General features: G+C 39.7%; 1 protein-coding gene across 7 annotated transcripts in view; it reads left to right on the top strand.

Annotated features, from left to right (window-relative positions):
- sumf1 (sulfatase modifying factor 1) overlaps window positions 1-27,233 on the top strand; it is a 117,207-nt gene that overhangs the window by 34,703 nt on the left and 55,271 nt on the right. For all 7 annotated transcript variants that reach the window (XM_069936922.1, XM_069936927.1, XM_069936921.1 and 4 more), the window contains 4 exons: window positions 7,578-7,660; window positions 9,061-9,183; window positions 23,389-23,503; window positions 24,317-24,430. In XM_069936922.1, coding sequence (XP_069793023.1) covers window positions 7,578-7,660; window positions 9,061-9,183; window positions 23,389-23,503; window positions 24,317-24,430 — 435 coding nt within the window. The remainder of the gene's footprint in view (window positions 1-7,577; window positions 7,661-9,060; window positions 9,184-23,388; window positions 23,504-24,316; window positions 24,431-27,233) is intronic.

The following is a 27,233-nucleotide window of genomic DNA, read 5'->3' as shown; positions in this document are numbered from 1 at the left end:
CCTGTAACTCCCTCCCGAACAGCACTGTTGGGGGAACCCAGACATCAAGGACTGCAGTGGTTCAAGAAGATAGCTCACCACCACCTTCTCTGAGCAATTAGAGACACGCAATTAAATCGGGGTTAGCCTGCAAAGGATTAACTGGTAATATTTTAAAGACCCACATCAATGGAATTAAAGATCTTGTGCGTATTAGCATTCCGTCTTAGAGGCTAATATTGATATTTGTAGTGGTATGGATGGAATCCCCCCCAGAAGTCTGGAAGGCTGGCGGCAAAACTCTGCATGCCAAACTGCATGAGTTTTTCAAGCTTTGTTGGGACCAAGGTAAACTGCCTCAGGATCTTCGTGATGCCACCATCATCACCCTGTACAAAAACAAAGGCGAGAAATCAGACTGCTCAAACTACAGGGGAATCACGTTGCTCTCCATTGCAGGCAAAATCTTCGCTAGGATTCTACTAAATAGAATAATACCTAGTGTCGCCGAGAATATTCTCCCAGAATCACAGTGCGGCTTTCGCGCAAACAGAGGAACTACTGACATGGTCTTTGCCCTCAGACAGCTCCAAGAAAAGTGCAGAGAACAAAACAAAGGACTCTACATCACCTTTGTTGACCTCACCAAAGCCTTCGACACCGTGAGCAGAAAAGGGCTTTGGCAAATACTAGAGCGCATCGGATGTCCCCCAAAGTTCCTCAACATGATTATCCAACTGCACGAAAACCAACAAGGTCGGGTCAGATACAGCAATGAGCTCTCTGAACCCTTCTCCATTAACAATGGCGTGAAGCAAGGCTGTGTTCTCGCACCAACCCTCTTTTCAATCTTCTTCAGCATGATGCTGAACCAAGCCATGAAAGACCCCAACAATGAAGACGCTGTTTACATCCGGTACCGCACGGATGGCAGTCTCTTCAATCTGAGGCGCCTGCAAGCTCACACCAAGACACAAGAGAAACTTGTCCGTGAACTACTCTTTGCAGACGATGCCGCTTTAGTTGCCCATTCAGAGCCAGCTCTTCAGCGCTTGACATCCTGCTTTGCGGAAACTGCCAAAATGTTTGGCCTGGAAGTCAGCCTGAAGAAAACTGAGGTCCTCCATCAACCAGCTCCCCACCATGATTACCAGCCCCCCCACATCTCCATCGGGCACACAAAACTCAAAACGGTCAACCAGTTTACCTATCTCGGCTGCACCATTTCATCAGATGCAAGGATCGACAATGAGATAGATAACAGACTCGCCAAGGCAAATAGCGCCTTTGGAAGACTACACAAAAGAGTTTGGAAAAACAACCAACTGAAAAACCTCACAAAGATAAGCGTATACAGAGCCGTTGTCATACCCACACTCCTGTTCGGCTCCGAATCATGGGTCCTCTACCGGCACCACCTACGGCTCCTAGAACGCTTCCACCAGCGTTGTCTCCGCTCCATCCTCAACATCCATTGGAGCGCTTACATCCCTAACGTCGAAGTACTCGAGATGGCAGAGGTCGACAGCATCGAGTCCACGCTGCTGAAGATCCAGCTGCGCTGGATGGGTCACGTCTCCAGAATGGAGGACCATCGCCTTCCCAAGATCGTGTTATATGGCGAGCTCTCCACTGGCCACCGTGACAGAGGTGCACCAAAGAAAAGGTACAAGGACTGCCTAAAGAAATCTCTTGGTGCCTGCCACATTGACCACCGCCAGTGGGCTGATAACGCCTCAAACCGTGCATCTTGGCGCCTCACAGTTTGGCGGGCAGCAACCTCCTTTGAAAAAGACCGCAGAGCCCACCTCACTGACAAAAGGCAAAGGAGGAAAAACCCAACACCCAACCCCAACCAACCAATTTTCCCCTGCAACCGCTGCAATCGTGTCTGCCTGTCCCGCATCGGACTTGTCAGCCACAAACGAGCCTGCAGCTGACGTGGACTTTTTACCCTCTCCATAAATCTTCGTCCGCGAAGCCAAGCCAAAGAAAAAGTGTGTGAATGAGTTGCCTGAATTATATGTGAGTGTTTCTTTTTGCAAATGATTCAAGTACAATGACTGTGTTACTGGAAGTGGATGCCAGGAACACAACTTGTACCATGTACTTCATCTTTTTGTATGAGTTGGTAATTGTAAGAGATGGGTTTCCCTCATAAATGTTACTATTCCTCCCCATAAAATCTTATTTTTTTTGACTAGCATAATTATTACCAACTAAAAGGGGAGCTTTGATCTTAAATGAGTTACCAACTCTGGCTTGTATACAAATTGATTTGAGTGGATCACTGCCTTCAACAGTCTATTCAAACAAATTATAGTTGCCGCCTTTTGCAATATTTTATTATTTAATAACTCATTGTAAATGAAACCGGGAAAGGATTTTTGTTTCCTTAATGCAGAGAAGTTGTATTTTTCTTGTAGCTGATTGAAGTGTCCAGGAGATTAATCTTTCAATGGTTGAGGAAAGTTAAGATGTGAACTGTTGTCATCTCTAGGAATGAATTGGCAGTAGAGTAGAGTTGTGGTAGTCATCAATCACCTACTTCTTTCTAACCCTGTTCATTTATGGTCCTAATCGTGGCAAGGCTGATTGAATAAAGCTGCTTGATTTGTACGGAGAAGCACGTACATATACCTCTGTGGTATTTAGGTTTTTGCAGCCATGGCAATAAAGAAAAGTTGACATTTTATAAATGAGAACGTTACTTGTGAAATTCAAAATATTTTAACCACTCTGAATGGGAGACAGAACATGTAAACAAATGGAGAGGAGGAATGCAAAGTGGGGGGGTTCCCAGATTCCCAGATTCAAGTCGTCTTTAAGTTTTCAAGGAGTACAGCAGCGAGGCTATTCCTGGATTGCAGCAATGCACTTCAAACATTGGAATAATTCTTGTAGCTTTGAATTCTTTTGCAGCCTGTCACTTTTTAGTCTGTTACTGTACTGTTATGTTTAGCATTTGATTAGCATTGGGATGTTAGAGTCTTGTCTGCAGAATGTGTAAGGAAGGCTGTGTGAATTTGTTGCCTTTTCACTCCTCCTGATAACAACACTCTTAAGGAATCATCAAGAAAAAAGCTACCACACAATAAGCCCAGTCCATTATACAATGCTGCTTTGCCTGCATGTCACTTTTTATTCTTTCTTTCCTCGGAAACTACCAATCTTCTTGAATGCTCTGGACAACAAGGATCATTCCTTCCATCTTCAGTTCAAAACTTGTCTTGCATACACTTAATAGACCACAATCTGATGTGAAAAATCGGTTCAACCTCTGACATGTTTCACAAACTTATCTTGGAGATCTGGAGCAACAAGATGCCAGCCCTGAGCACAAATCCATGCTGTGAAACCGAGATCACAAACTCCTCACACACGTGGAGACTGAATAAATTCCAACTTCATCTCACAGAAATCCTTGGAGGGATTTGCAACCCACACATTAGTAATAATAAGAGATAATTGGCCTTCACTGGCTGGAGGGCATTACTCAAGATGGTTTTCTGAAGCCTGTGCTCCGTTGCCAATTGTTGAGAACAGATTAATCTGACAGATTAAATGGTCCCAAGAAAAATGGCGTTCTCGCTGACAACTGGGAGAAGCCTGCTCTCTACCATTTGCTAGTCATACCTCCTGCAAAGACCCGAGGCAAGTCCACCATAAAAACATGTCAGTGCCAAGCTCCATCTCACAAGAAAAACTGTACCCATAGTTAGAAGCACAAGGGCTGCAAGTACATGGGAACACCACCACTAGTGCATTTGGCACTTCTCTCCCACCACTGTTAAACACCTTCAGCTGACTGACTTTGTTACGTTTGTCTTCTGTGAAGACATTATACAACCATTACCAACCTCAGAAATTGAACACACACCCTCGATTGATGCTACAGTGTGACATACGGTGATGCAATATTGAATGTTAAAGAAATCTTTAAAATTTTCTGCTTATGTATGTGAGCAAGGCAGAAACCCCTGGAGTTATGCAGAGTCCGATGTAATTTCCTCACAGAAGAAATCTCTCCACCGTCCAAATCAAGCTAACATGGAATTTGATTCTGCTTGTGGTTGTTCCATTAAACAGTTTTCAACCCTCTGTCCCTGCATAGAATATATTTCCTTATGAATAAAGGACAAACACTAATCAAAACACCAATGACAAAATGTGCCAGTTGCTCGTCCAAGATATTTAGAGCTCAGGAGCTCTTCCATCAGCAAGGACAAAAGGTGCAGGCACATGGGAATGTCTCACTAGCAGGTTCTGCATCTCGTGCTGGTGATTTGGAAATATATCACCAGTTCTTCATTGTGTGGTGTCAAAGTCCTGCAACTCCACAGTGAAGAGTTTGATATCTTCACCAGATGGATAGCAACAATTCACTCAAGTGGGCTTACTGTTTCCACTTCAGGGGAAATCAAGGTAGGCATGCGTTCCGTCCAGAAAAATAAACTTAAATAGAAGTTTTTTGACCTTGGCCTGCACCAACACCAAACAAAACTGGTGCATGAGGAGATTGTCAGGCAGGTGATAAGGCATGGTCAAACTTTCAGAAAAAGTTGTGAGAAAGGAGGTAGGGCCTCGTGGTGACATCATTTCCAGAGCCAGCTCCATGCAGTGTCAAGAGACTCTGGTTCAAACCTGACCCTTGCTGTTGATAGAGGAGTTTACATTGTTCTTCCTGTGGCCATGTAGGTTTCTTCCGGTTTTCTCTAATGTCCCAAAGATGCACACTTTGGTTGTTTAATTGTCCACTTGTAACTTGCCCCTTGTTTGTAGATGAATGATAGAATCTGGCAGGAGATGATGGGAATGTGGATAGATCAAAATGAGATCAATGTAGAATTGGTGTCACACATTAATGATGGTCAGCACAGACTCGGTGGATTGAAGGGCCACATCTCAACATGAGCCTGAGATTTCAGGAGAACATTCCAGAGCAGATGCTCTTGATAAGTGTAATTACTGCCCCAAAGAGTGATGTGATTAAATTCAAATCTGAACAGAGAGCTAGTGCAGTAACCAGAGGAAAATATTCTTAGTGATGTGTTTCTTTATAACCCTTCTTTCCCTCTCCTCCAGCCTCCTCGAGTGTAGAATGGTTACAATCCAGAAGAGGCTTATTCATCAGTGGATTCTTATACCTGACGTGGGCTTGTTTCAACCTATTGCATGAGACTATGTTCATAACCCACTTTGCTTTAATAAAGAGTGCAGACTGTATCAGTGCTTGCTTCTTATGGTTCCCCCCCTCACCTCCTGCACTCAAGGGAGGAAAGTTTCATCCTATCCTGCCTCTCCTGACAGTCCTGGTAACATTCTTGGAAATCTCTTCTGCACCCTTTCCAGTTTAATAATACATTTCCTGGAGCTCAGTGTCCAGAATTGTGCATATTACTCCCAAATGTAGTCACACCGATGTCTTGTCCAGTCAGGTTCATGGTCAAGTTTATTATTATCATACATTTGTAAAATACAACAGGACGAAATGACTTTCTTCAGTCCTGAGTGTAAAAACATGCAAACACATAGTCATAGCACATATTTATTAGCGATTTATATGCAATACATAACTAAAAGTAAATAAATATTGTTAAATAATAGTAGATACTCGAAGGGTTTGTATGAGCAGTTAATCAACCATTGAACAGTCTCACTGCCCATGGGAAGAAGCTGTTTCTCAGCCTGGTGGTTCTTGTCTGATACTTCTGCATCTCTTTCTTGATGGGAGTAGCTGGAAAATGTAATATGCAGAGTGGTAGGGGTCCTTAATGATTTTGCATGCCGTCTTCAGGCCACAGTCTCAGTACAGTTAGCATCTGTGCTACTGTGATGCAGTCAGCCAGGATGCTCTCCTTAACATGATGTACCTGTACCTGTACTCAATACCCTGTGACCAATAAAGGCAAATATGTCAAATTCTGGAGAATTTGCAGCTTGGATCCGCTGCATGATTTGAACACCGAGATAGCACTGCTTCAACTGGGCTCATGTCAAAGATATCTACCATCCATCACGCAGGATAATATACAGTGCCTTCCATAAAGTTTGGTACAAAGACTGTTTTATTTTCCCCTGTGCTCCACAGTTTTAAATGTGAAATTCAACAATTTACATATTATTAAAGTGTACATTCCAGATTTTATTCAAGATTATTTGTATACATTTTGGTTTGATCATGTAGAAATTATAGTGCTTTTCATACACTTCAGGGCCCCCTAATGTTTGTGACATTTGGTTTCACAGGTGTTTGTGTTTAATTGCTTTATTGGTGCAGGTATAAGAGAGCTAGGCTTGCTTCTCAGCTTTTGATCATATTTGGAGTCTGTAGTTGCCATTTTTCAACACGAGGAGCAGAGCTGTGCCAAAGGAAGTCAAAGAAACCATTGAGGCTGAAAAACAAGAATAAAACTATAAGAGACATCACCCAAACCTTAGGATTATTGGGAAGAAAGAGTGTACAGGTGAACTCAGAAATTGCAAAGGGACTGGTATTCCAAAGAAGATCTCCACTGCTGATGCCCGAAGAATTCTCATCATAACGAAGTAAAATTCCAAATGTATGTCTAACAGATCAGAGACGATCTTCAGAAGGCAGGTGTCAATAATTACTGTCCTCAGAATACTTCATGAACAGAAATACTATGGGAAAGGTGGTAGGCTTTTGATCTTGGGCGGATCCTGTATGGCTCCACACTTTGCTCCTGCCATCTCTCTGCTACAGGTTCATCTTGTCTCATCTGTCAACAAGCCCTTTTTTTTACAAAATTCTGCAGGCTCTTTTAAATATTTCTTGGCAAACTGTAATCTGGCCATCCTTATGAGTGCATCTTGAAGTGTAGCCTCTGTATTTCTGTTCATGAAGTTAGTAGTCATTGACATATCTACACCTGCCTCCTGAAGAGTGCTTCTGATCTGTTGGACGTACTTTTGGGGATTTTCCTTCATTATGCTAAGAATTCTTTGGTCATCAGCAGTGGAGATCTTCCTGAGAATACCAGGATCTTTGCCTTTACTGAGCGCACCAGTACGCTCTTTCTTAATCTTCCATACTGTTGATTTTGGTAATCAAAGTTTGGGCACTATCTCTTCTTGTTTTATTCTTGTTTTTCATCCTCATAATGGCTTCTTTGGCTTTCATTGGCACAACTCCGTTCCTTGTAGAAAAATTGCAATTACAGACTCCAAAGTTGATCAAAAACTTTGAAGCAAGCCTCATTCTCTTATGGCTGCACTAATGAAGCAATTAAACATACCCAAATACTCACAAACAATATGAAGCCAAATGTCCCAAACATTATGGTGCCCTGAAATGAGGGGATTATGTATAAAAAGTGCTGTAATTTCTACATGGTCAAACCAAAATACATACAAATAAACTTGAATAAAATATGGAATGTGCACTTAATTACATGTGAATTGTTTGGTTATAAATTTAAAACTCTTGACCCAAACATTATGGAGGGCACTGTGTGTGTGTGTGTGTGTATTTGCAGCCTGTGTGTGCACTGTGGTCCAGAGAAACGTTATTTCATCTGGTTGTATATGTATTATACTGTCAGATAATAATAAACTTGAACTTCTTCCCACTCCAGGTTGCGGCTGCACCCTGGTGGCTCCCTGTTAAGAATGCCAGCTGGAATCATCCTGAAGGTCCTGACTCCAACATCACAAAGAGGTAAAGAGGTAACTGATACATAAACATTCTTCATGTCTGGGATCTGTCTGTGTTTCTCACCTGCCTCTATGTGTATAGTGCAATTTAAAAAGTGATAAAATTCTTGAGGGAGATTTTAGGTGACACTTTTAATTCATTGGTACTCCTTCCTTTGTCCTTGTACTCCTCACTCCAGCCTCATTCCAGTCCAGAAAACAGCTATCTCTCTTGCCTTAGTTGTGAGAGAAGCTGTGGTGCAACAGGAAACAAACTCTGATATTATTTATCAAACAATATCCCATTTGTTCCAAAATTAGGGTTGACACAGTGGTTCACCTGGTGAAGCTTCAGTGGCCCAGATTTGTTCCCAATCTCAGATACTCTCCCTTTGACCACATGCATTTCTGGGAGCTCTGGTTTCCTCCTTCCCAAAGGATGTGCAGGTTGGGAGGTTAACTGGCCACTGTAAATTTCTCCTCCTGTGTAGGAGAGTGGTAGACCTGAGAGGATGTTAATGGGAATGTGGGGACAAGAAAATGAGATTAGCATAAATAAATGCTTGATAGTCAGCATGTGTGACTCTCCAACTTTTTGTTTGTTTTTCTATGAATCTAGTTGGTATTTTAAAAATGACAAAGATGTAGTTCCCGTTGTTACGAGCCCAAAGGACCCCAAAACCCAGCAACAATAGATATTCACTGTGACAAATGGTTACAAAAACAAAAGTTGTTTTTAATTATCTTTAAACATGAAAACAGAATCAAACTTTAACTTATCTCTTTTTTTAACTTACTTAACTTAACCCCCTTCTAATTCTAAGTGCACGTGTATGTAATGTGTGTGTAAATTTAAGAAAGTTCTTTGGTTCACAGTCCAATCTCACTTCTCATTCTTCCAAGTTGTGCCACCCATTCAGCAATAATAAGCTTGATTCATTCTTGGCACACAAGTGTCTCTGGTGTGGTCATCCCTATTTCCCTTGGAAGGCTACGATAAGCTCCTTTTTTAAAGTGGCTTTTTCTACTAAACCACTTTGCTTGCCCAGGATTGTCTTGGCACTGGAGTTGCATTTTGCACAGATTGGGCACCAATGTCTAGTTTTTAATATTAAAAGATATTTATAACAGTTGGTTTCTTATGTCCTTTTAAAAGGATGGGTTTTTTTATTGCCCTCAACTATTCATCCAAATTTTTATTTTGAAACTGAATTGTAATATTTCATTACCAAGATGAGACTGAAATTTGCATTCTCTGGGCTGTCTGGATTACAGCTCCTTTCCATAATACCTGCCCTGTAGTCTTGAATTGGAGTGGACTTTATGGATTTAGGCAAATTGCATGGCAGTAATAGTTGCCATCACCAATTTTTGTTAGCACGCTCCACAGACTAAACAGTATTAATGGACTTTGTTGTGTTACAGGATGGATCACCCAGTTGTGCACATCTCCTGGCACAACGCAGTGGCTTACTGCACCTGGGCAGGTAAACGGCTGCCCACAGAGACTGAATGGGAATATGCCTGCAGAGGTGGACTTGAGAACAGGTAATCATAGTCTTCGCTCTGCAAATTGTACTGGTATAATGGGCCTCGGGACTTGAAGTATAGATGTTGATAAGACTGTTGGGTTCTTTTTTTTAAACTTTATTTAAAAGATCAGTAAAAAGTATAACATACAATCTAAATATTCAAACAAAGTAATTTTACAAAGATTTGTATAAAAAAAACACAACAAACATTAAAAAAAAATTTAAAAAATAACAATATAAAAACCCTTCCACCCCCAACCCACCCCTTCAGCTAGCCCCCTTAAGGGGAGCCAAAAATATAAATCATATATATAAAAAATACATATAAATGTTAATAACAATTCAAAATACATCTAATTGCATATATTTCAAATACGGAGACCACTTATCAACAAAAAAAGAATAATTATCATGTAAATTATAAGTAATTTTTTCCATAACGATACAAGCTTTCAATTCATTATGCCAGCGTATTATATTAATTTCTACATCATCTTTCCAAGTAATAGCAACATATTTACGAGCTACAGACTGTTGGGTTCTTATGACATTCTAAAAGGACGTTTTTTTTAATCGCTGCATTAAAAGGGGTCCACGTAATTGAAAGTACTTAGTGATCATATAACAATGGAAGGTGGAGGTAATCAACTGAAAGCAGTGCTCCGTACTTGAAAGTCCGTAAAAATGGGACTTTCATAGTGTTAAAAGACCTTAATTGGAATAAACCAAGATTTTTTTTCATATATCAATTACAGATACTTCCTGTAATTGATGAATATACAATATTTTCATGTGAGCTAGATCCAAGGGTGATTTATATCTGTATTCTGTTCCAGAACACATTCCTTTTTATGTGGTTATTAAGGATGTATAATGTTACAAACTTCAAAAGGAACGCATTCTCCCTCCTCTTTATTTCCTTTATTATTAAAAAATAATAGTCCCTTCTGCCTTTTGAGGCTTTCTCTTAACAGTGCTTTTGATTGGCTAAGAATGAACAGACACCTTCAAATTACATTCTGAAGCTGGTGATGACATTTGAAAGAGCGTTTTCTTTGCTCTTCCTGGAAAGATTTTCATTTAGTGATCCATCAAATTAGCGGCACAAATTACCTCTCTAGCACATCAGACCTCCCTCCATTTCTAATCCAAAGCCTATTGATGTCACAGTAAAGCTGCCTTTTCACTTAGACTGAGCTTGTGCTGGATGAAAAAGCTTTATAATTAGCCCACATTAGTGATTAGCTGCATATTTTCCTTCAAAATGTGTGAAACAAATGCTGTTGATTCCAAAAGGCAAGAGATAAATAACAGATGAATGAAGCCAAAGGTTACAACAGTGAAATAATCAAATGTTCCACAGGACATAATTATTCCTCAGCTGCTGGTCTAAGAAACTGGATGTAAAAATAGATCTGACTCATTATGTCTTGCATGATCCCGGGTTATCATTTGAAGGTGATGAAATATCCTTGGCATGAAGATAAATTAATGAAGGTAAAAGCAGAGACTATAATTGTGCGGAATAATCTCCAGAAACAGAATTGAGGTAATAATCTGATGATTTGCTTCAGTCGATGTCAGTTGTAAGATAAACAATGACAAAGCGCAGTAGAGAATTTTCCTGCTGCTCTGCACAGAGTCCACCTGAGGAAGAAGGGAGGGTCTTGATTTGACATGTTGCCTGAACGATGGCACCCTAGCTGACCAGTATCCCTCTGCACCACACCCAAAATCTTCTGACTCCGAGGGAGAATCTACCACTCACCCACTCCTGATAAATGAAAGCGACCCCCATGAATTTCTCCACAGCAGCATAAACAAATGTTTCATCGTTTCATGGCCTGTTCTGTTAGCTGTAGATGCATCACCACAAAAAAGTGGTTTGATGATTTGATGTTGTCATTGAAGCATTCAGACTTCAGTCTGTCTCCTGTCCCATGTGGACATTGAAACTGTACTGTGCTCAACAGTGTTTATAATGCTGGAATCCAGTAAAGTCAGAGGGATTAATTACTAACTGAGACAAGAAGTGGTCGCGTTGGAGCAAGGATATCTAAAAGTGTCGCCATGCTTTCAACAGAACCTGGACAATTTTCAGTGAAAGTATTTTAAAGCTTAATTTAGATCAGCCCTTCTCTGCTCAAAGTTTATGGGCCCCTTCCCTGTGAAAGCAGCCATTTAGTTGGTTTCCATACTTCTACCAACTACATAAAAAACAAAAATTATTTTCTGATTTCCGTCCGTAGCCTCTCCTTAATTATACAGTGGCTCGCAGGGGTTGTATGACCCCCGTTGAAAATGGCTGATTAGGATTTGAAACTCCATTTTGTACTGCTGAATATAAAGTGGCTTAGCACTTCCATGTTTCAGTCAGGGGCTTGATGAAGCCAGCCAAAGAAAGGTCAGGATAGAGGCAGGTATCCTACAGTGGGCAACCCTGCCTTCCAGCCCAAAACCTTTTCACCTTATACCCTTCATTACTCAGAAACATCTTGGAATAGTCTCCACTGTTCTGGATGAAAATAACATCAACAACATCAAGTGAACCCAATATCTCTACTCAACTCAGATTATAAGATAATAGCTAAACTATTAGCAAACAGATTGGCCGACTGTATACCAAAAATAGTAAAACTAGATCAAACTGGATTTATTAAGAAAAGACGAACAACGGACAATATCTGTAAGTTCATTAACTTAATCCATGCAGTACAAGGAAACAAGACGCCAACAGTGGCGGTTGCCTTAGACGCAAAGAAAGCCTTTGACAGAGTAGAATGGAATTATTTATTCAAAGTACTACAGAGGTTCAACCTACCAGAGAAATATATTAATTGAATTAAAGCATTATATAAGGGACCATTGGCAAAGGTGACAGTAAATGGATATATATCAAACCAATTTAAATTAAGCAGGTCAACTAGGTAGGGATGTCCACTATCTCCCTCACTGTTCGTGTTAGCTATAGAACCCTTGGCAGAACTGATAAGAACAGAAAATAAAATAAGAGGGATAAAAATAAAAGAGAAGGAATATAAAATCAGTCTATTTGCAGATTACATCATAGTATACTTAACAGAACCAGAATTATCAATAAAAGAGTTACATAAGAAATTGAAGGAATATGGAGAAGTATCAGGGTACAAGATGAACACAAATAAAAGTGAAGCGATGCCAGTGAATAATGCGGATTTCACAAAGTTTAAGGAAGAATCACCATTTAAATGGCAAACACAAGCAATCCGATACCTAGGTATTCAACTAGATAATAATCTAGGCCATCTATACAAAGTAAATTATTAGCCATTAATGAAGAAATTACAAGATGACTTAGAACATTGGAAAGATTTACCACTAACACTGATAGGAAGGGTAAATTGCATTAAAATGAATATCTTCCCAAGGATATAATACCTATTTCAAACGTTACCAATTCACTTATCAGAGAAATTCTTCAATGAGCTAAAGAAAATAATAATGAAATTCTTATGGAAAGGGGGGAAACCAAGGATAGTGCTAGATATATTAACAGAATGGTACAAACAAGGGGGCTTACAGCTACCAAACTTTAAGAATTACTATAGAGCAGCACAATTAAAATACCTATCAGATTTTTATCAAACAAGGGAAAAACCAGATTGGATCAGATTAGAGCTAGATAAATAGGGGAGAAGGTTCCAGAGCATATATTTTATAAGTGGGATGAAAAGTTGGTGCAACATAGGAGTTCACCAGTACTTCACCATCTGCTAAACATTTGGAAGAAGATTCACATAGAAAGGAAAAAAACAAATTATCAACTACCAAAATTAATATTGACGCAAAATCAACTAATCCCTTTCACAATAGTTAACCTTTGCTTTAGAGAATGGGAGAGCAAAAGGATCAAAAGAATAGAAAATTGTTTTTCGGGAAATAAATTATTATCTTTTGAACAAATGAAGTACAAATACGGTATAATTCACAGTACAATGTTTGCATACCACCACTGAAAACCTACTTGAAGGACAAATTGGGAAGCAGGCTGAGGTTACCAGAAGGAAGCAGTTTTGAATATGTGATTACAGACACAATGATAATTAAAAGATTTTTAACAAACATGTACATCAAACTGCAAGAGAAAGTGAACGATGAAATAAACTGTAAACCCAAACAAAAGTGGGAACAAGATCTAAACGTAAATTTAAAGAATGAAACATGGGAAAAGTATGCTCCGGAACTATGAGAAATATAATAAACACGAGGTTACACATGATACAATATAATTGGTTACACAGGCTATACAGCACGCCCCAAAAGTTAAATAAATGGGACCCAGCAGTATCAGATAGATGTTTTCGCTGTAAGAAAGAAACGGGAACAACAGTACATGCAATTCGGGCATGTGAGAAAGTGGAAAAGTTTTGGGAAGATCTAAATTAGGTATTAAATAAAATCACAAAAAATAACATACCAAAAAATCCAGAGATCTTTCTTCTAAGTAATATAAGTAGTAAAGAACTTGGCCTCGATTTGGATGAAGCACCAAAAAGATTTATTATGATAGCCTTAGCTGTAGCAAAAAATGTATAATATCAACCTGGAAATCAGAAGATAGCCTGAGAATACAGCAATGGTACATAGAAATGAATAAATGTATTCCATTGGAAAAAATAACATATAATTTAAGAAATAAAGTCACAGTATTCGAACAAATTTGGGAACCGTACATGGAACATAACAGAGAAGTCCTACCACGGACCTCCACCACCTAAAATAACAGAATGAGAAGACGACGAAATGAACTGACCCAATGTGTAAAAGTAGATGACACAATTTTCTTGTTTATTTTCATTGTGTGATGACATTGTTTAATGGGTTTAATGTATCCTATATGTTGAACGTTTAGTGGGTGGGGAGGGGGGTGGGAAGGAGGGAGGGAAGGGAGGGGGGAAAAAGGGGAGAAAATGACACTGTGTATATTCAAGAGGGAAATGTTTGTGTGTATTTTGGTTAATATGGTTCATAGTGTGAAATGTTTTAAAAAACCATCAAATGAACAATTCCAGGGCCATCATCCCATCTACCACCCTAAACATTTACTGCCCTTCACCACCAGTCCACTACAACTGTGTACCATATAGAAAATGCACTGCATTTAAACATCATTTACTCAGCAACAACTCTGAAACTCATGACATCTGCCTCCCAGAGGATAAGGCTAATAGGCACATGGGACAGTGCCAACCTGCAGATAATTTTCTCCTAACCTTGCCCATCCTCGTGTTGCAGACCAACCCAGTGTAAGATGCATCACCATTCCTTTATCCTTGATGAGTCCAAATCCTGGGATCACTATCCATGAATATCTTCAGAATCAGAATCGGGTTTATTGTCATGAGCATGTTTTGTGACAGCAGTATTATGCATTACAGGTGCAAAAATTGCTATAATTACACTTCCATAAATACACTATTTAAAAATAAATAATTCGTGCAAAAGAAGAGAGAAAGTGAGGTCGTGTCTATGGTTCATTGTCCGTTCTGAAATCTGATGGCGGAGGGGTAGAAACTGGTTTTATAGTGTTGGGTGTTCGTCTTCAGGCTTCTGTACCTCCTCCCTGATGGTAGCAAAGAGAAGAGGGAAAGGCTTGGGTACTTGAGGATAGAGGCTGCCTTCTTGGGACACTTCCTCTTAAAGATGTCCTTAATGGAGTTAAGACTAATACCAATGATGGCACTGGGCGAGTTTACAACTCTCTGTGGCCTTTTCCTCTCCTGTGCATTGACACCTCCATACCAAACAGTGATGCAGCCAGTCAGAATGCTCTCCATGGTATACCTGCAGAAATTTGCAGGTGACAAACCAAACCTCCTCAAATTTCTAAAGAATTATAGCCGCTGGCGAGCCTTCTTCATGATGGCCACAGGATAGATCTTCAGAGATGCTGACATCCAGGAATTTGAAGTTCTTTACACTTTTCTCTGCTGACTCCTCGATAAGGACAGGTTTAGGTTCTCCTGGTTTCCCCTACCAGAAGTCCACAATCAGCTCCTTAGTTTTGCTAATGTTGAGTGCAAAGTTGTGGCTATGATCCCACTCAACTAGCTGGCTTATTTCACTCCTGTATGTTTCCTCATTGCCGCCTGTGATTCTGCTGACAACAGTGGTGTCCTCATTAAATTTGTAGATGGCATTTGAAATAAGCAATAAACGAACTAAATTCCAAATTTCATTTGTTAAAATAGCCTTAACAGTGGCTAAGAAATGTTTTGCAATTACTTGGAAATCTGACTCTCCTCCACATTTTGCACGATGGACTGCTGAGATGAATAGCAACATGCCTATGGAAAAAATTACATATGACTTAAAGAACAAATATGACATATTTGTTATGATATGGCAGCCATATTTGGATCATATAGGAGCCCAATTATAACTATAATTACTATAATAAAAAGGACATTAACAGATGCTGCTATGTATAAATACAAGTGAATTCCCCATTGAGAAATTTTTTATGGTCAACATAAATGTGAGCCCTGGCGTATGCACACTTTGATATTGGAGAGTTTACTATGTATGTGTATGAAAAAAACAAAAATAAAATATTTAAAAAAGATTAGATTAGATTCAACTTTATTGTAATTGTGCTAAGTAAAATACAAAGCCAATGAGATATAATTAGCAGCTCGCCAGGTTAGAAATAGTGCTAGATACAAATAACTATATGCAAATAAAAACAAACGCATACAGCAAGCAAACAATTCTAAAAGTACTGACAGTACAATGTGAGTGCAGGACCACTCAGCGCTAGGATTTAAGGTTCAGCAGGGTCACAGCCTCGAGGGACAAAACTCTTCTTAAGCCTGCTAGTTCAAGAGCGAAGGCTCCTGTAGCACCTACCGGATGGAACAAGAGTAGAATGTTTATAGTATGGGTGCGATGCATCCTTGATGATGCTCTCCATCCTGCCCAGACAGCGTTCCTGTTGAGATGTTCTCAATGGTGGGCAATTGAATACTGATAATCCACTGGGCAGATTTCACCACCTGCTGAAATGCTTTACAGTCCGATACAATTACCATACCACATTGAGATGTCTTAGGTAAGTATACTCTCAATGGTACAGTGGTAAAAATCCATCAATATCCTGGGATAGAGGTATACTTTCTTCATGCTCAGCTGAAACATTTTGATCAGGATGGAAGAGTTCAGGACCAGGTGAAATCATCGGAAACATGGACACCAAGAAATTTAAAGCTTCATACTTGTTCCATCGCAACTCCATTGATGTAAATAAGGGCATGAGTGTGGCTTCCAACTCGCCTGAAGTTCACAATGATCTCCTTGGTCTTCTGAATTGTTGTCGGCACACCATGCGACCAAGTGATGGAACTCATCCCTATAGGCCATTTCATCATCCTCTCTGATCAGGCCAACCACTCTGGTGTCATCTGCAAACTTGATTATGGAATTATAACCATATACAGGAGCACGGTCATCGGTGAAAAGGGAATTCAGGAGAGGGCTCAGCACACACCCTGGGGCACGCAATGTTCAAGGTGAGAATGGAAGAGAAGAGACTGCCAAACTTAACAGATCTCTCCACAATCACAGCGTCCTCAGACTTTTCCATTTAAAATTGCTCTCACATCTTTCTTGTTTTCTTTGTCCATGCAATGAGTGTGAGCTTCTTAATACACACTGTCCAAATATTTCAAACTGCAAGTTTAAACTTTCTGACTCTGTCAGAAACATCTGAGGCAGACAGAAAAGTGTTAAGTGAGATTTATAGGTATTAAGCCAATTACAAAATTCCTGCTGGATTTGTTATAATTATAGTCTTATTAACAGTAAAATCATTAACTTCAGCTGCCTGCTCTGAGGCCATTTTTGTTATTTTAACTGAATTATTTTTGCAAGGCAATTCTTTCATTGAATTGTGCCTGCTGTGGCATCCCATAATGAAGAATAGTGTTACTGACTGTCTGCAATTCCGTGTATAATTTCTCACAATCACATCGAATATGGCATACAGAATGTAAAAAAAAATGTTTGTTCATGGCACCACAACAGCACAACCTTCCAAATTTTTCTGCTGTACTTAGGGAACATATTTCATGCCTCTTTATTTTTGTGTGCCCTACATTTCTCTGTTATTTCTTGTATACTTTTACAAGGTGAAAATCTTGCCTTAGATGTAGAAAAATCTTCAGCCACAGTAATGCTCCAGCAAGATTATTACAGTGTACTTTTCTCATAGAACTGTATTCCTTCTGAGTTGAATTTTGTATGAACATTTGGCTGATTATAGTGTGGAATTCTTTAGACCCAGTCACCCCTGAGCTATTGGGCTCTAAAATGATTCAAGTCCTGAAAACACAAGGCTGCCTACAAAAGTTTCCTGCCGATTGCCACCAGCACACAATGTCTAATCCAGCAGAGTTGTTGCATCATGATCTTTGCCTTCAGTCTTTCAGTGTGAAATGATGTACATTGGAGGGTTCTTTTTCCCACTATCTCAGAGAATTATCCAGGAAAGAAACAGGCCCTTCAGCCCAACTCACCCATGCCGGTCAAGATGTCAACTGAAGCTTGTCCCATTTTCCTGCCTTTGACCCATATCCTTCGAAACCATTCATATCCATGCACCTCTCCAAATGTTTTTCATACTTTGTAATTGTACCTGCTACTTCCTCTGGCAGCTCATTCCACACACCCAGCACCCTCGATGTGGAAAAAGTTGCCAACAAGAACCTTTCAAATTTTTCCCTTTTCACTTTAATCCTATAGCTTCTTGTTTTAGGCATCTCTTTTCTATGTCCCACATTTATTTTTTCTTGATTATATTGTTTATTATAACTTGTACCAAAATATAGTGTAAAAGTTTGTTTTGCATGCTGTCCAGGCAAGTCAACCCATGCTTAATTGATACAATAATAAAAGTACAGGGGAGAGTGCTGCAGTAAATCCAAATGTACAGAGTACAGTTACTACTATCTTAGTAAAATCACCTCAAAGCCTCCTTTGCTCCAGGGAGTAAAAGCTTCACCCTGTCCAGTCTCTCCTTGTAACTCAAAAAGCCCCTCAGTCCAGGTAACATCCTCATGAACTTTTTCGGCACTCTGTTCAGCTATATGACACCTTTCCTATAAGCAGGGTGACCAGAACTGCACACAATGTCTGTCCTTCCAGCTATGAGGACAGAGTGCTCACCTGCAATGCAGTTGGAGATTGTGGGACCCACTGAGGCTCAAAATATTTCCCTTCTTCCTCTCTGCAAAATGTTGTCGCTCTTTCAGCAGGGTCCCTTCTAACCACCAAGAGAAGCTCTGACCAAAGAGATGGTAGAAAATTGAGGGCTTGTGTAAGGAGTTGGCTCTTGCACACCATCGCCTTTGATATTAATTTCAAAAGAATCTAGCATTAGTGTTGTGAAGTTTCCATTTGATGCACAACACTTTTAGGAGATATTGTGAGTGACACCTCTACAAATTCATATGGTGTCATTGGTGAGTCAACATCCATGGAGGGCTACAGGGATGAAGAGGGCTACAGGGATGAAGAATGCATTGTGGACCTGGATTTTAGAGTCAGAATCAGTAAAATTGTGATGGAGCCATTTCCAAAAAGAAAGCCCTCACACACTGGATCTCATGCTGAATCTCACAGTCATTGAAAACACTTCAAGGGTGATCGTCTCAGATTTAACTGAAGGACTCAACTGTCTCCAGGATTTGGCCCTGGACAGTGATTAATGTTGGGTATGGATTGAGCACCTTGGTCTTCCCAATGAGAAGTGAGAATCCGAGCCAGGATACTACATGTTAAGGCTGAAAGCAATGACTTAAGTAGATGCCATATGACTAAATGTCTCCCATCTGTCATTGGATCATATCTTGATGGATCAGCAAAATCAATAAACTACATTTCTCTGTACTAACCAAATTGGTATTACTTCCTTGTAAACGTATTTGTCTCAATAAATATGTCCAGTGATATATATCTGAATATATTCAATGTGTCATAATCCACCTGGGAACTCTAAAACTCAAGCATTAAATTTTCCTATTTCAGGTAACTCTTCACCCTGATTCAGTTCCACTCTTTCTATCTGTCTTTTACCTGGTCCCATTCTCACTTTTCTCTCAAACTACTCTTGTGGTCTCCTCCGCTACCTGTATTTCCAACTCTCCCTCCTTCTTCTGTCCAGCATTCTGTCATTTCTCCACAGTCCTTCCCTTGCCCTCTTTAAATGTTTGCAACCTGCCCTTCCCACTTTGGACTGGCAAAGAGGTCCTGAAATGTAAGGTTGAATGACCCTTTCGCTCTATGGATGTTGCCTTCCATTGGAGTCCCTTGTACTTCTCTTTGATGACTGTGTGATAGAATATTTGGGAATATTTTTTGGAGATAGATTGGTGAAATTAGAGTAGGTTACATACACACACTTTAAAACAGATTTTATTTGAAATTCTGAAGAATTCATATTCAGTGACTTTGCAGAAACTATGGAGAATGTTATGCATATTTCACAAGTGTAATGGAATATATATTTGGGAGATAATTGGTAAAATTAGAGTAGGTTACATACATACACACATTTTAAAACAGATCTTATTTGAAATACTAAAGAATTCATATTCAGTGGACCTTACAGAAACTATGGATAATGCTATGCACATTTCACAAGTGTAATGGAATATATATTTGGGAGATAAATGGTAAAATTAGAGTAGGTTACATACATACATAAATTTTAAAACAGATCTTATTTGAAATACTGAAGAATTCATATTCAGTGGACTTTACAGAAACTATGGAGAATGCTATGCACATTTCACAAGTAGGTGCTAATTGAAATGATGTCATAAAATGAATTGACCATTGTTTTGAAATGGAGACACTCTGGCTGTTTGTAAGTATCTTTAGTGTTCAGAGAAAGGTCACTTCTGGGTTTTGTTTACCTAAAGGCCACAGCTTGACCAAGAAGGATAACTCCTGTGGTTTGCTGAAGAAGGTGGGGTTTTTTTGTGGCAAGTGAGAGAGTTACATGGGCTTTCTAGCAGTCTCAGTTAGAGAGAGAGAGAGGTGAAACAAGCTCTCTCAGCTAGTGTGTGTGACACTGAAATCAGCTGAACAGTGCAAGCCAAGAAGCTTGTTGAAACTGAAGAAAAGCTCCTGAGCGGCAGATGGCTGGAAGTGCTATCTGTCTGATGTTTCTCTTGGAATAAGTGAAACAGAAAGGAACTCTGTGGTAGCTTGAAAGAAAGAGGTTATCATCTGGAGAACCCTGATGGGGTATGTTTCATCAGCAAGACATTGAGGTGACTAATGGTGGTACCTCAGTTGTGGAAATCTTGGAACAGCAAATCACTCTCTGCAAACTGCCAAAGAACCTTCCTGAGAGGTAAATATTTACCTTTCGAGCACCAAAGCCTGGTGAACTTTATACATGTTAACTTCTGTGCACAGTATAAGAATTGCCTGTAACTAGAGAACTTGGAAGAATGAGAAGTGAGATTGAACTGTGAACTAAAGAACTTTTCTTCCATTTACACAGGCACACATCACATACACATGCACTTAGAATTAGAAGGGGGTTAAGTTGGGTTTTTAAGTTCATAGAGATAAGTTAAAGTTTAATTCTGTTTTCATGTTTAAAGATAATTTAAACTTTTGTTTAAGTAACTAACTCGTGGTGGTGAATATCTATTGCTGCTGGGTTTTGGGATCCTTTGGGCTCATAACAACTGAATAAACGCTATTTCATTGTTTGGCATCTTCAGTTCCTTTTATTGCACCATCTGTTGGAGTACATATGTGTGTTTGTATAACTTACAACTTGACTCCAGTGAGAGTAGTGAAGTGCAAATTATTAATCTTACACAAATGTATATTATACAGGGTTTAGCACTGTTGGTGCAAGGGATAACCAAAATGCCCAAGCATTCAAACCCCTCTCTTTCTCTCGTTGAGCAAACTCATTATTTCCTCCCAAAGTTTGCAATTAGCAGTTTACATAACAGAAAAGTGTCTGGTTTTTCAATCAAAGCTGTCACACAAAGCACCTTACGATAGGCAAATATATAAATTTTCCATTTTTAATTTTAAAAGACTCCTCCTTACCTAAAAATTGTCAGGAGCACTGGAGTAAAGTCTCTCACCCAATATCTGGATTGCCCAGACAAATTTAACTTCCTGGTGACAATCACCTTGTCCTCACTGAAGTGTGATTTTTAAAACAAAAATCCAAAGTTAGAACCTGAATTTGACATCTTGATACATCTTCAAGGGTACATCGTACCTTCACTATCAATGGGTTCTCTCAGAGGTCGGAGTCCTTCCCATCAGGCTTCAGATGACATTCTATGTGCTGAAGGGTTCACACAATCTCAAACATCATGCCTATCAGTCCAAGGAGCTTAGCTGTGAGCATTTTCTAATGGCTTCAGATGACATACTATGCGCTGAAGGGTTCACACAATCTCAAACATCATGCCTATCAGTCCAAGGAGCTTAGCTGTGAGCATTTTCTAATGTACTTTTATAAAATCGATCTGCTTTTCATTGCTGGAGGGGTTGAGCAGTTAAATAATCCTGCATGTTATAAATAGCTAAAGCTTGAAAATGTACAACTAAAACTGCCGGTTATAGTAACTATAACACTCCTGGCATCTGATAAGATGGTAATTTCTGTGCATGGACATTCATGCTATCTGACTTGAATTGATTGATTAAGATCATATCATAAGATGTGGATTAAGAGAGGATAGTATTTGTGTACGCAAAGTTATAAAAATGTTGCAAGCAACTGTTTGCAAACAACGCAGTTTGACACATACACTCAACACCAAGAATGCATGCATGTGTACGTAATATACATCTGTTTCAAGACTATCTCCAAAAGCAGTATTTTATATATATATTATTGGACAAGCTCTACCATCCCTGCTCATGACTGCAACTATTCCAAGGAGACTTATTTATCTTTGTTCTTTTGATGTACAGAGCAAATGCTGCTCCTGTTGGTTTTTATGCAATGTATTTAAACTGAGGATGGTAAATAGTGATTCAGGAACAATGAATCAAATAATCACCTACACTTTCTTTCGTACTTTAAGATGCAAAGTTTAAGAATCAATACCATATAACACTGAAACAGAAGCAGGTAAAATGGAACGAGAGATATATAAGCTAAAGAGCACTCTTGTCATCTATCCCATTCCAAATTTCAAAGCTAATAACCTGAAGATGGAAAATACCATGACACATTGTCCTCACACCCTTACTCACCAAAGCTTCAGCAGCAGCTATCACTAAAGTGCATTGATAGCTCAGTAAATATAGAGCTGGTATTTCATTTCCTGCCACACATTATTAGCATTGGCCATGAGAGATAGATCATGCCTCAGATGTGTAGTCAGCAATTCAGACAGTTGTTGAAAAAAAGCCTCTGACAGTTCTGTTGCAATTACGTTTTGTTTCATAAATGTTAAGCTTTTCATGTTTTAGCTGAAAATAACTGATGGCAAGGGGAACTTCTGTCATTGTGGCTTTTAACGCAAGTCGGTTTTATGCACAATTATCCAGGAATTCTGAAAACCTCCCCAAAAAAGTCATTTCTACTTGTACTATTTTAGCTGTGTAACTCGTTAGCGAGATAGGACTGACATTTGAGGTCAATTTACTTTTGAATACATTTCTGAAGTATAAATAACCAACTTGAGAAAAATTGCCATCATTCTGGAGTAGCTGGAAAGAAGAATGAAGAAAGTTGGCAGCAGGGAAAGGATGGGTGAGAACAGAATGTAAATCAAAGAACATGGCTCAGGCCCAAAATGTTGACTGCCTTTTGCTTTCCATGGATGCTGTGTGACCTGCTAAGTTTCTTCAGCCCCCAGCATCCATGCACCTCTTGTTAACCTCCATTTGTGCTGGTGCCACTGGCTGTCGTGCCAATAGAAATCCACCTAATGATCTTTATCCAGGCTTTCCTTGTAAATATAACAAGTGTTTTTGTTTTTTTTTGTTTGAGATTTCCACTAGTTTTGCTTCATAGCATTCTCCCAAATAAGATCCTTAGTGAAAGAAGCAGAATGTTGAGAGGGAAAAGAGAAAGAGAGAGAGAGAAAGAAAATTAATAATGCCTTTTGAAGAATTTTGTTTTATTTCTACTGCACGGGATCCAAAAACAGGGATACTGATTGTTGGATCAACTTTAACTTTCCTACAGACTCTTCCCATGGGGGAACAAGCTGCACCCAAAAGGCCAACATTACATGAACATCTGGCAAGGAGATTTTCCTTCCCACAACACAGCAGATGATGGATATGCCAACTCTGCTCCTGTAAGTGTCACTCCATCTGAATTTTAGTTGTGTAGTTCAAAATCTACAGTGGCATTGCACCTGAAACCTGAAAGGAGTTGAACAAGAATTGCAGTAAGACACGGAAGTCTGCAGACATTGTGACTGTAGTAAAAAGACAGAAATGATGGGGGAACTCAGCAAGTCTTGCTGAGCCCATAGAGGTAAAAATATCGTTACCTCCTCTGGATGCTACAAGACCTGCTGAGCTCCTCCAGCATTTCAATATTTTGAACAAGAAATCCGCACAGTGTCAGGACTGCTGATGACTCCCTCCCACTCGTGTGTGTGATAAGATGGATAATATGATCATTTGTTGTTTTACCATCTTCCAAATTCTTAGTAATGCGACACCTCACACTCTCATTTCAGGCACTTATTTTTCTTTACAAACTCCTCTTGTTCCATATTATCTCATTTGTCTCTTGTCAGTCTTTTACTTTCTATTCATTTAAGTGATGGTGAGTGGAATGGATCAGGATGAGAAAGATTGATAAAGTCTGTTGTATTTATTAATGTTTGTACTGTGCCATAGCTGAGTAGAAAATAATAAGTTAAGTATTCAGGCTTTTTAACGATGATAGAACTAAAATAAAGAATAGGATTTGAGCTGATTTGCCACGATCAGCCTACTTTGATGTGGTATTTGCTGTTATTTTAATTTTTTTTAAAAATGATGATAATATGCATTCAATTTCATATTTGCTTTATGTTTTGACATTGCCTATGTTGTGATGAAGAGGATGTGGTGTGTGGATAAAGGGCCCTTGTGTTCCCTCTCCATCAATCTCACAGGTCACCGCTTTTCCTCCCAATGGTTATGGTCTCTTCAATATGGTAGGAAATGTCTGGGAATGGACATCAGACTGGTGGGCTGTACACCACGCCACAGATGAAGTGGAAAATCCCGTAAGTGTCTCAATCTCCTATCTGTCACCGATCTCACCACAGGACAATGTAATGTATTTTGTATATAGCAAGGTTTACAGGGGTCAGCACAGCATTGTAGACTGAAGGACCTGTACTGTGCTGTAACTCGTATGTTCCAAGGCTGGTATTTGGAGTCTATGTTGCTGATAACAGGGGTGCTTCTGCCATTGACAAAATCAAAGTTGTGTCACCCATGACCTTCTGTTCATCGACACTGGATGGAAACTTGGTTTTTAGATTTCCAACTTTCCCCTCCATGAGATGAATGGGTGGCATGACCAGTTAACAATGCAGACTTTAAAGAATCGCTTCCTGCATATGAACACAATTTTACAAGATAGAAGTTGCAGAATGTAGGGAAAATGGACGTGATCTTGTTTATGTTGTTCATTATTATTATTATTATTATGATCATCTTTTGACATATTGTATTACAACTGAGCGAAGCATTATGGTGCATCGAAGAGGATAGAGTCCACTAAGTTGTTCTGGAGTTACACATTGGGCAGAGTGGACAACGACAGGAGATGGCTGCCCTGAATTGCATTCATAAGTGTTGGAAAAAAAATTGAAATGCATTTAACATGTCCTGGATGCTGGGAAGGCTATTTATAAGCCAATAGGTACAAGATATTAATTAATGGAAATCAAGAAGGAAGAGGTTTTGGTCCTCTTGAAGAGTATTAAGTGCCCAGGGCCTGATGGGATATATCCCAGGTTATTGAAAGAGGGAAAAGAGGAGACTTCTGGAGCCTTGTAGAGATAAGAATTACTTATACTTGGAAAATCCTGGATTAATTGTGGATAGTTGGCATGGCTTTATATGAGGCGGGTCATGTTGTACAAATTCAATTGAGATATTTGATGAGGTGATGAAGATAACTGAGGGCTGGGAAGTGGATGGTGTCCATAGACTTGAGTAAGGCATCTGACAAGGTTTATCAAGGTAGGCTGACACAGAAGATTAAAACACATGGGATTTCACAGAGACTTGGTAGATTGGATTCAAAGTTGGCTTGGTTGCAAGATAGAGGATGGTGTTGGAGAAGTGATCCCCAAACTGCAGATGTGTGAAAAGATATGCCCAAATCAGCATGTTTTCCTGAAAGAAAATAATGCTTGGCAAAACTATTGTAATTTTTTGAAGAGATCACAAGGGAGATGCAGTAGACGTTGTGTATTTGGACTTACAATAGGCTTTTGACAAGGTGCTTAACAAGATGAGAGCCCGTGGAATTACAGGAAGGGTACGAGCATGGGTAAAGCATTAGCTGATAGGCAAGAAACAAAGAGTGGGAATAAAGGTCCTATTCTGGTTGGCTACCTGTTGCTCGTGGTGTTCTGCAGGGATTAGAGTTGGGACCGCTTCTTTTTACATTGTATATAAATGATTTGGATTATGGAGTAGATGGCTTTATGGCTAAATTTACAGATGATACCAAAATAGGTCATAGGGCAGGTGGTGCTGAGGATACAGAAAGGCTGCAGAGAGACTTGGATCGATTAGGAGAATGGGCAAAGAGATGGCAGATGATATACAATGTTGGAAAGTGAACGGTCATGGACCTTGGTCAAAGAAATAGATGAGCAGACTATTATTTAGATGGGAAGGGTGTCACGGTTGGCATAGTGGTTAGTGCATCACTTTTACAGCTCCAGCGGTCGGGTCCGGGGTTTGAATCCTGCACTGTTTGTATATTTGTCCCGTGTCTGCATGGGTTTTCCCACCTTTCAAAAATATACCAGGGTTGTAGGTTAATGGGATGTAAATTGGGTGGCACAGGCTTATGGGCTGAAATAGCCTGTCTTTTAAAAAAAATTGAGTCCTCATGCAGGATACCCTAAAGGTTAACCTCAACAGGTTGATTCAGTGATGAAGAAAGTGAATCCGATATTGGCATTCATTTCTAGAGGAATAGCATATAAGAGCAGGGATGTAATATTGTAACTCTATAGGGCACTGGTAGACCTCACGTAGACTACTGTGTATAGTTTTGGGTGCCTTATTTGAGAAAAAATGTGCTGGAGTTGGAGAGGGTTCAGAGAAGATTTGCTGGAATGATAACAGGAATGAAAGAGTTGGCACATGAGGAACATTTGTCGGCTCTTGGACTGTACTCATTAGAGTACAATAGAGTGAAGGGGGACCTCATTGAGGCATTTTGAATGCTGAAAGGCCTGTTCAAGGTAGATGTGGCAAGGATGTTTCCCATGATAGGGGAGTCTAGGAAGAGGGCACAACTTCAGAATAAAAAGACATCAATTTAAAACTTTAGTCAGAGGGTCATGAGTGTGTAGAACTTGTTGCCACATGCAGCTGTGGAAGTGAGGCCATTGGATGTATTTAAGGTGGAGATTGACATATTTGATTAGTCAGGGTATCAAGGGTTAGGCGACCAAGGGGAAGGATGGATCAGCTCACGATTAGAATAGCAGAGCAGACTTGATGGGTCATTAGGCCTGCTCCTCTATCTTGAAAGAGGCTATGGAGATTTTTGGAAGATTTTATTTTTATCCAATCTGATGAGCTGCCAATGTAAACTGACTGACTTTTATTAAAATCAGTTCACTCTGCATCCAACCCCTGTACCCACAGTATTTTGCCTCGCTACGTCAGCAGAGCCTTGCCTCCAAACTCTCAAAATCATTCCGCATCTCCAAAGCACTTCAGAAGCATGAAAAAATACACAATCCCGGATAGATTCATCTTTAACGTCAACTCACGCAGATCATTATCCGGGAGAAAACAAGACATTTTATTTGCATCCCATGCACTACAAGC

Source organism: Narcine bancroftii, chromosome 5 (genome assembly GCF_036971445.1).
Source record: "Narcine bancroftii isolate sNarBan1 chromosome 5, sNarBan1.hap1, whole genome shotgun sequence".
NCBI lineage: Eukaryota > Metazoa > Chordata > Chondrichthyes > Torpediniformes > Narcinidae > Narcine > Narcine bancroftii.
The sequence above is the reverse complement of the archived record's forward strand: the minus strand, read 5'-3'. Positions and strand labels throughout refer to the sequence as shown.